Here is a 12,300-nt window from a genome sequence, read left to right as displayed (position 1 = left end):
TTACATACTGATAATAATATTAATATGGGTTGACTTTTACTTGGAAAGACTTGGTTCTCAACATTTGAATCAAAGATAAATATTGAAACGGATCAAACAAGTTAACACATAACACGGTTTCTGTCTTGGATCACAAGGTTTTTCTTAGGCTCTCTCTCACCGAAGATCGCGTCTTGCGAATTTCTAGCAAATTTGGAGGAAAAGACAACCATCTTATTTCGGTTCAGAGTGATTAGTTAATTCATTTTCTATTCCAGTTCGTTAATGTTGTAAACAATCGGTTCAATATATAGGACTCAGTGATGTGGTTGAACTGTTGAAATAATCTTTCAATTATATTGAGAAAAAGTAAGTTACAAATTAAGCATGATTCCTTATTACTAAAGTTATTAACTTTCATGATTATGCTTTTTCTGCTTCCCAAATACACTATGTACAACCATAAGCATAACTGCATAACAATATATTCCAATATACTAGTTTATTATCAACAATATACAGTAGATAGTTTGAATTCAGATATTAACACAACGAACAAATTAGTACAAATCAATAGACTAAGCATCTTGGTCGATTGTAGTGTTTTATGTATCTAAAACTTAATTTCAACAAATGCAAAATGATTATTTGGCAAGCTTCTATTATATTAGAATAGAAATGTCCATATATGATTTTTAAATACGTGTGAGTTGTTGGATGATTTTTAACTGATTAACAATCTAATACGTTCAACAACATTGCTATCTTTTGCCAATTACTATTGTCAACCTATTACTTAACCTCTATCTAATACTTCTTGCTTTCTAATATGTATGCATTAAATTTGATTTTCTTATCATGAACTTTGTCAACTACAGTATATTGTAAGCTTGTATAAGAAAAATATAAAACACCGAGTTTTGATAAACCAAAACTGAAAATCATCATATTACGAAAACGGATGGGATAAAATACTAAAATTGTCGAAATAAATCAAATTACATTTCATTTAATAATTACTAGCCTGTATGAGATAAAAGATTGCGTAATAAATTAATAATCTAAATCATCATATCGACTGAGAAACTTCATATACGGTGACAAACATTGCTTTTTAGGGTGAAAAAACGTCGCCGGTGAAAAAAAAGAAGGAAAGAGGGGTAAACAGTAGAATCACAATCTGAAAAAGGCGTCACCTTGAAGCCATCGTCGTCGTCATCAATCATCATCATCTTCTTTGGGAGAGAAGCATACGTATAAATAGTCCTCTCACACTCACTCTCGCGTCACTGTGACACGCAGAAATGGCGAGCCCACAGAAGCCGTGGAGGGCGGAGTATGCCAAGTCCGGCAGGTCTTCCTGCAAGTCTTGCAAGTCCGCCATTAACAAGGAGATCTTTCGTCTTGGAAAGTTGGTTCAAGCTACTCAATTCGATGGCGTCATGCCCGTACGCTTCTTTCTCTCTTTTCTTCCACAATTTTGGACCATAAAAGTTACCTCTTTTAGGGTTTTTTTCGTTGGAATTGACGACGAGGGTTTTCTTTTACTCATCCTGATTCCTGTACATTGCGATTTTTATTTGCGTATGGTTTATTTCTAGGTCTACTTTTGCGTCTCAAGCTTGTTTTCTTTCTCAATTTGGAGCCTTTTTTTTCGCACTTTTAAAAAAGCTGTTTGTTCTACTCACACAGTGTTCTTTGTTCCTTTATGCCTAATCGAACATGATTAATCAGCTTTTGAAGCTATAAATTTTGTCACTTTTGAGTTTATTATGTAGTTCTTGATGACTGCAAAAGATTCGTGCTTTTGGTAATGGCATATGTGGACTGCTCTTTTTCTCGTGACAGTTTCATATTCATGCGATTTCAGTTTATTTTTTGTGTTTGGATGATCATAATCATTTTCTTGAGCTTTATAATAGACTTTTGATTGTTGTTCTTTACACTTGAACCGTAAATTATAATTTTACTTCCTTCTTCTTGCTCTGCTTAATTTCCCCATTCTAGTTGTATGTTGCTTTAGCTCCACTAGACATGAAGGTTTTCAAACTAACATATCCTCTCTGTACTTTTATCGTTCTCACGCAGATGTGGCACCATGCTGCCTGTATACTGAAGAAAACGAAGCAGATAAAATCGTATGTAAAACCAATGTCACTTAGTGGAGATATTAAAAGCGTTCAGCTATTAAACTTTTTTTTGTCTCTTGGTTTTGTTAGAGTTGATGATGTTGAAGGCTTAGAATCACTTCGTTGGGAAGATCAGCAAAAGATAAGAGAATATGTCGAATCTGGGGCAGGGAATAGCACGAGCACGAGTAGCAGCGGTGGTAATGCCAAATTAGAATATGGGATTGAAGTGTCACAAACTTCTCGTGCTGCTTGCAGAAAGTGTAGTGACAAAATCTTGAAAGGAGAGGTAAGGTGTTGTTCTACTTCATCTTTTATACGATCTCAGTGGTTGTAGCTTGTTCTATGAACTTGTTTTGGCTTTTCAGGTGCGTATATTCTCTAAGCCTGAAGGCCCCGGTAACAAGGGTTTGATGTGGTACCACGCAAAATGTTTCCTTGAAATGTCTTCCTCTACTGAACTCGATAGTTTGTCTGGGTGGGGAAGCATACCAGGCTCAGACCAAGAAGCTCTTCTTCCCTTGGTGAACAAAGCTCCGCCTGCAGCCAAAACTGGTAAGAGTCTTAAGTTGTTTGGTGATAAATTCAATTCCGTGATACAGAAGCCTGGGTTGCTGTATCATTGTCTGATGTCTTTTTCTCTTGACAACTGGGACAGATACAGCAGAAGCACGTCAAACAAAAGCAGGCACAAAACGAAGAAATTATTCTGGTGATAACGAGAACCAGAAGTCAAAACTAGCTAAGACAAGTTTTGACATGTCTACAACCGGTGCTTTACAACCTTGTAGCAAAGAAAGGGAAATGGAAGCCCAGATTAAGGAATTGTGGGACCTGAAGGATGACCTGAAAAAATATGTGACAACAGCTGAGTTACGGGAAATGCTTGAAGTAAATGAACAAAGTACAAGAGGATCAGAACTTGATCTGCGGGATAAATGGTAAGGTACATTGCTAAGCTGTGTTGAAGTAAATCACTTGGGAAAGACGTTCTGAAGTGTCTTTTGTTTTATTTCCGTTAGTCGTGTGGGATATTATTAAAAGATAGTTTGGATCAGACAGTCTGATGCGTATTCGTATTTCTGACCTCTACTATCCTTCTTGCTTCCTTCTTAGTGCTGATGGCATGATGTTTGGTCCACTCGCTCTCTGCCCAATTTGCTCTGGTCATCTTTCTTTTTCTGGAGGAATTTACCAGTGCCATGGTTACATCTCGGAATGGAGCAAGTGTTCTCATTCCACTTCTGATCCAGACCGCATCAAAGGGAAGTGGAAAATCCCTGAGGAGACAGAAAATCAGTTCCTTCTAAAGGTAAATCAGTCGTCTTGTAGAGTTGGTATCGGTATGGGCTAGTTTATATTTGGTGTAACTGGCATTAAGTTTGTCTTTGTCTTCTGATTCCTTGCAGTGGAATAAGTCGCAAACGAGTGTGAAGCCAAAACGTATTCTGAACCCTATATCATCTGGTGGAACGTCTCAAGGTTCTAAATCTGCAGCTGGTTCCTCAAGGAGTGAAAAGCTGGATGATCTTAAAGTTTCAATTGCTGGATCCTCTAAGGAACGCGTATGTCCCTCCTTCAAATATTGTTCCAATTATCTTTGCACTTCATTGCTTGATGGGATCATTTGCAGCAAGCATGGAAGAAGAAAATTGAGGAAGCTGGTGCAGAGTATCATGCTAGTGTTAAAAAAGGTATGTGTGTTACTTGAGGGTTTAGACTATTATGAACGTGTTTTTTGCTTTAAAATATGTATCTGTTTCACAAATTTGCAGGTACAAGCTGTTTGGTTGTTTGTGGCCCGACAGATATGCATGATGCTGAATTGAGAAAGGCAAGGTAGAAGAATGCCTTTATTGTGCCTCCACTGTAACTCATCTCACTCTTTCGCTCTCACTTTTAACGCTGGTGTTGTTATATATGTGGCAGGAGGCTGAAAGTGGCAACCGTTAGAGAGGATTATTTGGTCGAATGTTTTAAAAAGCAGAGGAAGCTTTCATTTGACAAGTACAAAATTGAAGACGCTGGTGAGAGCATTGTCACTGTTAAAGTAAAAGGGCGAAGTGCTGTGCATGAAGCGTCTGGCCTCCAAGAGCATTGTCACATCCTTGAAGATGGGAACAGTATCTATAACACAACTCTGAGCATGTCTGATCTTTCTACCGGTGTCAATAGTTATTACATACTCCAGATAATCCAAGAAGATAAAGGTTCAGATTGCTACGTATTTCGTAAATGGGGCCGAGTTGGAAATGAAAAAATTGGAGGTAACAAACTGGAAGAGATGCCAAAGTCTGATGCAGTTCACGAATTCAAACGTCTATTTCTTGAAAAGACTGGAAACACATGGGAATCTTGGGAACAAAGAACGAATTTCCAGAAGCAACCTGGAAAATTTCTCCCATTGGACATTGTAATTTCTCTTAAGCATTCATTTCTTTTGGATTTTTGTATTCTCTTATTTTCTTAAAAATCTTCATATTCTATTTTTGATCTTTTGTGTCAGGATTATGGAGTTAACAAGCAAGTAGCAAAAAAAGAGCCAGTTCAGACCACTAGCAACCTTGCTCCTCCATTAGTAGAATTGATGAAGATGCTATTTGATGTGGAAACATACCGGTTAGAAATTTATTTACCATTATCGCTCTCTCGTCTCCTTAAAAACTGTTTAAAGTAATCAAATTATTTCCTCCACAGAGCTGCTATGATGGAGTTCGAGATAAATATGTCAGAGATGCCACTTGGGAAACTTAGCAAACATAATATACAGAAGGGTAACTCCTAATTGTCTAGTTTTAGGTTTTTTTTTCTAAAAAAAAAGATGATGAAATCTTCGTTCTACATCACATTCAATTACGTTTTTGCTTGTGCTCTTATATAGGTTTTGAGGCATTGACGGAGATACAGAAGCTATTGACTGAAAGCGACCCCCAGTCTTCTATCAAAGAGAACTTGCTTGTTGATGCTAGCAATAGATTTTTTACCATGATCCCTTCTATTCATCCTCATATTATCCGAGATGAAGATGACTTTAAGTCAAAGGTACTCGCTGTAGAACATGATCCATGGTGTTGGTTTTTTATTCTTGGCCTTTTATTCTGCGTTACAAAAAAATGGTATTGCATCTGTATGTCAGGTGAAAATGCTCGAGGCTCTGCAGGATATCGAAATAGCTTCAAGATTAGTTGGCTTTGATGTTGATAGCTCTGAATCTCTTGATGATAAGTACAAGAAATTGCAGTGTGATATATCACCACTTCCTCATGACAGTAACGATTACCGGTTAATAGAGAAGTATCTCAACACAACACATGCCCCAACACATACAGTGAGTTCAAGTTCTGGTTTTCTTTTCTTTTATATGTGTGCTTGTCATAGTTCTTCGTATTCATTTTCTGTTTATTGGATTTGGCAGGAGTGGAGTCTTGAGCTGGAGGAAGTTTTTACTCTTGAAAGAGAAGGAGAGTTTGATAAATATTCTCCTTACAGAGAAAAACTTGGCAATAAGATGCTCCTATGGCATGGTAAGCCAAATGAAAACCAGCCACAGTTATCTGATTCTGGGAGCAGATACTTGAATTTCCTTTATTAATTTTTTTTGTTGATTCTATGTTTACATGTTTGATCACCACAATAACTCTGCTTTCAGGTTCACGATTGACAAATTTTGTTGGAATTCTGAACCAAGGACTGAGAATTGCGCCTCCAGAAGCTCCTGCTACTGGCTACATGGTAAGTACTCTCTCTGTACTTATGCTTGTCTATTGAGGGCTCATTGCAATCTAGTTGACTTGTTGGAGAATCTGAACTTCCTTCAAATCTCGTGTTTCAGTTTGGCAAGGGGATTTACTTCGCTGACCTTGTCAGTAAAAGTGCCCAGTACTGCTACACTTGTAAGGAAAACCCTGTGGGTCTAATGCTTCTGAGTGAAGTTGCATTGGGAGAAGTACACGAGCTAACAAAAGCCAAGGTGAGCCAAATGGCATTTTCAAAGTTGTTCTACTTGCCATTTGGTCCTTAACTCGAGACTATAGCGCATAACTTATCATATTCTTGCCTTCTTATATGACTGTTCTCTTATGTCTACAATTCTTTAGTACATGGATAAACCTCCGAGAGGGAAACACTCCACCAAAGGGCTTGGCAAGAAAGTGCCTCAGGATTCAGACTTTGCCAAGTGGAGAGATGATGTGACTGTTCCTTGTGGAAAACCAGTTTCATCGAAGGTCAAGGCGTCTGAGCTTATGTACAACGAGTATATCGTCTATAATACAGCCCAGGTAACTTCTGTTTCCGAATAATCTTCCTTGTTCATTTCCCTATATCTTGCACCGTTTTACAATAGGATTATTTGGCAAATCTTTTTCGTCCCTGTTCTTGTTGTCTAACTCGAGTAGTTTGGAATAGTCTGCCTTTGTTTTTGCGACATATACTGTTACTGGTTCTTATAGTTATATGCTTAATGGTGTGTACAGTTCTGACAAATATTTTTTTGTCTTTGGACAGGTAAAGTTGCAGTTCTTGTTGAAAGTAAGGTTTAAGCACAAGAGATGAGCTCGAAACCAAACAGGAAGAAACCTTTTGTTAACTAAAATGTCTTTTGGGAAATCGAATCCATTATAAAGACACAACTTTTGTAACTAACTGTCTTCTGGGGTATCGAATTCAGAATGAAGACTTAGCTTTTGTTTCTCTGGCTTTGTAGTTGTGTTTGGTCTTAAAACAGCCTACATTACATTTTGTATGCTATTTCTCAGTTAACCAGTTTTTTGGCCACTTGTTTAAAAATACTGTTGGTTCTATGAATGGATCATTGAAGAAGCGGTTATATTCAAAGAAAAATGATTGGCTGATTCAATTTCTTAGATGCTTTTTTTTTGTTTTTTTTTGAACATCTGATTTCTTAGATGCAAAAAGTCGAAAAGTCGATAGTAAAGAAGATTCTACAAGAATGTAAAAGTTCCAATCTCTCACAAGCTAGTCACTTGTACTCAAACAGGCCATGGAAACATGACTTCCTGGTAGTAAAGAGATTCATTTGAGCTACAAAACGACTCATTTTTATCCATGGACGTTGATGCAATATCACTCATCTGGTTAAGGTTGGAGTTCGAGACTAGTTGATGAAACCAACTGTGAAGATCTTGGGGCATATCTTGAGCTAGAACCTTCTCTTCTTCCATACAATTCTCTTGAGGAAACTTTCTACAAGCTTCTTCTCTAAGAAGGACCACTTGTGCTTGTAGACTAACAACCTTAACTCACACAAGCAAGTCAAGCAACTTGTAAGCACACTAGAGTTGATGATTAAAACAAAAACTCGTTTATTAATCATAATTAAGCGAATAATTATAAGAAAACAAACCTGTTGCTGGAGGGAGAAGATTTGGGAGACGCAGCCGTATATAGGATCATGGAGACGAGACTGAGCCTCGTAAGAGATGGTTCGTACGGCTTCACAACGGTCATGAACAGGGAGATGAGAAATGAGCTTAGAGAAGTTGCTAGCTCCAAACACTCTGTGAATGGCTGCAAAATTAGAAGACCCTTCTTCGTTGCAAAAGTATGGTGCAAATACACAACCTTCAACACATTTCCTACGCAAGAACTTGCATCCTCCACATGGTGAACCTAAACCACCCATTCTCAAAATGTAATAATATATAACAAAATCAAATACTATCTTGGAGGAAGATTAATACTATTAATGACGATTATATATAGTGGTGCATGCGGTCTTTATGCAGAGGAGAGTGGGATTTATCAACTCCATTTCTTATTTTACATATTTGTCTCTCTAATGGCGTACAATTACAAAATTGCTGCTTCTTTTTTTTTCATCAAGTTTATGTACATTGTAAAATATCTCTTTATTATATGTAATTGTGTTGAACCTTTTGAGGAGGAGAATTTTAGAAAATATTGAGAGAAAACAATATTAATATTATTGACGGAAAAAAAACCATATTAATATTGAGATCCGATCAACTGAGAGATTGTGTTGACGTATAGGACAAAACAATGAGTAAACATGAACCAAACCCATTTTGCTTTTTGTTTTGATTGGTATATAGTACTTATAGCCTTTTTATTCATTATTTACTCAAATTTGTATTGCTGTTTTAATGAATACGAAAGTGAATAATATGCACTAGTTAGAGGAATACGAGTTTGTATAGTTAATTATTTATAAACAATTGACATAATAATATAATATATATCTATATAGTTTTTTCTTCATTGTTTGAAAATTTGGACGAACACAAAGGGAAGGTTGATATTGTTAATCTATGAAACAATTCTAAATGGATTTAAACATTTGCAACACTCTCAGTTTCGATCAAACTTTACAGGCTAGAAAATAGAGACCCATGATTATCCAGCCCACATAACAATCATGAATCATGATTATATCAACAAAAATATTCCAAAATAATTGATCTAAGTACAAAAAGTTAAATTATTCAAAAATAATGAACAACTGATAGTGGATTTATGACTTAATGTTGGTTTAGTGAAGATTAAAATAGTCAGATAATGGAGTTCGGAGATCCGACGCAAGAAACAAAACAAAAATCAATCCAGAAGTATAAGATTCATGTTGATTTTTTATTTTAACAGAGATATTTTTGTTTGCGTTTTTAAATGTGTGTCTTCCCATACTTTTTACCCTCCATAGGTGTAGAATGTAGTTGCTTTCACCAATTACATATTGAAACTAGCTAGCTTCTTTTTTTTTTTTTTTTTTTTTTAAAACTAGCTAGCTTCTTATTCGTGGGTTAAGCTTCATATAATTTAAGAAATGATATTAAGTGTAAAATTATCCCCAACGTAAGTGTAAAATTTCCTTTAAGCTAAAACTATAAGCAAATTCTCCGCCCCAAATCCATGAAAATGTAGTATTATATTATATGATTTGCATATCAATGACCCTAACCACTATAACTCTATAGCCTGAGTATAGCTCTTAACACAATATTGCATCTGATTTTAACTAAACTCGCGAGACCACAAAGTTTACATAACGTTAAAAAAACTAAACTAAAAAATTTAAGAAATTTAATAATGTATGTCTACCAATTTTTGTTACGACATGGTTTTAAAGATATTAATTGTTCATCACTTTTAACGGTGTCTATTTTCAACCACGAACGCATTAAGAAAAAAAACCTTGGTGAAGTAATGAAGTTGTAATCAAGACATTTATTTAGTTTTTTTGTATGAACATTTATTTAGCTATTAATTATTGGAGAATTGGTTTTATAATGTGGATTGAATTAGAATTTGTCCCCTTAATGTTTTCTATTTTTTGTCATTTTTTGACATAGTTACCCTTTTAAATCAGTTATGGCAGTTATAATTAAATATAAATTTGAAACTATATTTTAAAAATTTTGAAAATATCTAAAAAAAAATTAAAAATATTTTTGTATATCATTTATGGAAAAAAAATATTTTTCTAATATTTTTAAAATTCGTTCTACGCTTAGTAGAATGCATGTTCTATGTTCTACGTCCACGTAGAATCACATTTATATAATTCTTCACATATTCTACCAGCCTATATAAGTCGTTTTCTATAGGTCTTTATATATTCTACCGATTGGTAGATTATAACTTCTACTGGATAGACTATATTCTACATGTTAATAGAATACATCTTCTACCTGTTAGACCAGGTTCTACGTTATTGTAGAACGGTTCTTCTACCTGTTAGAATTCATTCTACATTAACATAGAATGTATCTTCTACCTGTTAGACTTCGTTCTACATTAACGTAGAATACATCTTCTACCAAAATCTGAGAAAATCTAGGAAAATTAGTTAATTTCAAAGATCTTAAAAATTTTGAAAATCTTATTATTATTATTTTTTTAATTTTCAACGTTTTTTATCAGTTTTGACGTTTTTTTCTTTTTTTTTTGGCTGTCATCGTTCTCTTCTTCTTCTTTCACATTGACCAAGCAGATTTTCCCTAGGTTTACATGTCTTCTGCTTCAAACATGCTACATATCTATGTGACTTATGGTTCATGGAAATCAGGGACAGATAAGAAGTGGATTTTTGTGGCTGATGCAGAAAAAGGAGCTAGGTTAGTTGCTGTTGAATCAAATACGACTCTCGCAGAGTTAGAAACAATGGTTCTAGAAGACTATGAAGTAGTCAATCACAAAGCTGAGTTTAGTTATCTACCGAGTGATTTGATTGATACTGTAGGCTCTCCACCAGTGAGTATCGCTAATGATTGTCAGCTCAAAAATTTTGTTGGGTACTCTGGGAATAAAACCTCGGTATATTTGTGTGTGACATTCACCGCGTACGCTGGACAATCTCATCGAATTGATGAAGAAAGCCTCTGATTCAAGCTGTATGAAAAACGATCAGGTTGTGAAGTCAGGCGATGATGATATTAGAGGCATTGGCCATAAAGTGGAGGAAGAGTTTGATGAACCAGTTATGGTTGACAACAAAGTTGACGGTGAGAAGAACATTCGGCTTAACTTGCTTGATGTTGTAAAGAAGGATCAAATTTTTAGAAGCAAAACAGAGTTGAAAGCTTCTTTGGAAATTTTTGCGATGAAGCATAATTTTGACTACAACGTACTACAATGTAATTTTTAAGCTTGATAGAAAGTCTTTTCTACTTGTTTTTTCTTTTTTTATTAATAAAATTTTTTTAAAATAAATTAATTTATTAATTCGTAATTAAAAAGTATAATTTGATTAAATTTAAATTAAACATTAAAGGATAAATTTTATTTAAAAAACATTAAGGGGACAAATTCTAATTCAATTAGCATTATAAAACCAATTCTCCCATTAATAATTAATTATCCTATGTTTCTCCTTTTTTTTATAACATGTTTATCTCATCTATATCTCGATTTAGTGATGTATACTGGCTAAGTTTATACTACTAGAGTTTCCTTTTCCAAACGGAAAACGTGTTTTGGATGGAGTTAAAGCAAATAGATTAAATAAAAAACTATAGAATATTGATTAGTAAATCAGTTTTTACATTTTTTCCTTTTTCAGATTTGTACTTTTCGTTGAGTTCACCTTGAGTTACTGCAATTTTCAGATTATATCTCTCTGTTATACAATTGATTCTTATAGATTATGTATTAAATAAATCTTGAAATATTCTAATGTGACTTATTTGATAAAGATTAACGAGAGGCACACTAAAATCCACAACGTTATCTAATTTGATTTTTCCTTTTTCTTCCATATCTGAACTTCCCGTTAAAAAGGAAAATATGACAGTATAAAAATATTTGTTCTTTGAGACCTGACACATTCGCTTAAAAAGCTTGGTGTCTAAGGTATCAGAAGAATCGATTGTTTGACCTATTTGCAATGGCCATGTACTTCGAAAAGTTTCTCGGTAAAGGTTCTTATGGTACAGTGAGTCTATTCAAAGGGCAACACGACGGCAAGACGATTTACGCCGCCGTGAAAACCTCCGACGATAAACACTCCGATGCTCTGCACAGAGAGTTTGAGATCCTGTCTAAATTCAAAGGATGTTCAAGAATCGTCCAGTGCTACGTGGACAGAGTGCAAGAAGAGAGAATCAACTACGCAGGTGACTCAGAGTACACGATCGCAATGGAGTACGCAGCTGGAGGAAGCTTGAAGAGTTTCTTGAAAAGCTTCAAAGACAACAAGTTGCCTGATTATATCATCAGGAAGTTTACTCTTATGCTTCTCGAAGGTTTAGCCACGATCCACGGACACGGCTATGTCCACTGCGATCTCAAACCAGACAACATCCTCGTTTTTCCGAGCTTTGTCAGCAAGAACGGGTGGAGAAGAACCTCTTACGAGTTGAAGATTTCTGATTTCGGATTGTCGAGAAGAGATGGAGACAGCAGCTGGTGGAAGCCTCGCCGTCGTTACGCGGGAACACCGATCTATATGTTGCCGGAATCGGTTTCTCACGGCGAGACAGGGAAAGGGCTTGATCTATGGTCGTTGGGATGTGTTGTGTTGGAGATGTACACTGGAAAGAAACCTTGGTGGCATACAAACTATGACTTGAAGAGTCTGAAGAAGTGTTACGAGCCACTGATTCCGAGTGATCTTGCTGTTGATGCAAAGCTCTTTCTCATGACTTGCTTCTCGCCTGATCCCGCTGAGAGAAAAGACGCGTCCACATTGTTGAGGCATAGCTTCTTGGGCCCATAG

At 35.6% G+C, this 12,300-nt stretch overlaps 3 protein-coding genes across 3 annotated transcripts; 2 read left to right on the top strand and 1 right to left on the bottom strand.

Annotated features, from left to right (window-relative positions):
• The first annotated feature begins 1,117 nt into the window (after window positions 1-1,117).
• Window positions 1,118-6,926, top strand: LOC18027157 (poly [ADP-ribose] polymerase 1). Its single transcript, XM_006410201.2, has 19 exons — window positions 1,118-1,427; window positions 2,068-2,117; window positions 2,199-2,397; window positions 2,477-2,663; window positions 2,767-3,049; window positions 3,225-3,420; window positions 3,518-3,673; window positions 3,742-3,802; window positions 3,884-3,947; window positions 4,038-4,521; window positions 4,615-4,727; window positions 4,806-4,882; window positions 4,990-5,150; window positions 5,245-5,436; window positions 5,524-5,632; window positions 5,758-5,840; window positions 5,941-6,078; window positions 6,206-6,388; window positions 6,615-6,926. The coding sequence occupies exons 1-19, from the start codon at window positions 1,284-1,286 to the stop codon at window positions 6,660-6,662; spliced, it is 2,928 nt and encodes a 975-aa protein (XP_006410264.2). The 5' UTR covers window positions 1,118-1,283; the 3' UTR covers window positions 6,663-6,926.
• Window positions 6,927-7,099: 173 nt separating this feature from the next.
• LOC18027156 (LOB domain-containing protein 14) lies at window positions 7,100-7,752 on the bottom strand. The gene is made up of 2 exons (XM_006410200.2): window positions 7,474-7,752; window positions 7,100-7,363 (listed from the first exon to the last, which is right to left on the bottom strand). The coding sequence occupies exons 1-2, from the start codon at window positions 7,750-7,752 to the stop codon at window positions 7,100-7,102; spliced, it is 543 nt and encodes a 180-aa protein (XP_006410263.1).
• A 3,714-nt stretch (window positions 7,753-11,466) lies between these two features.
• LOC18027155 (mitogen-activated protein kinase kinase kinase 18) lies at window positions 11,467-12,300 on the top strand. The gene has a single exon (XM_006410199.2). It carries the CDS (start codon window positions 11,470-11,472, stop codon window positions 12,298-12,300), a length of 831 nt encoding a protein of 276 aa, XP_006410262.1. The 5' UTR covers window positions 11,467-11,469.

The sequence above is a fragment of the Eutrema salsugineum genome, unplaced genomic scaffold, assembly GCF_000478725.1.
Source record: "Eutrema salsugineum unplaced genomic scaffold, Eutsalg1_0 scaffold_10, whole genome shotgun sequence".
In the NCBI taxonomy this organism is placed as follows: Eukaryota; Viridiplantae; Streptophyta; class Magnoliopsida; order Brassicales; family Brassicaceae; genus Eutrema; species Eutrema salsugineum.
The sequence above is the reverse complement of the archived record's forward strand: the minus strand, read 5'-3'. Positions and strand labels throughout refer to the sequence as shown.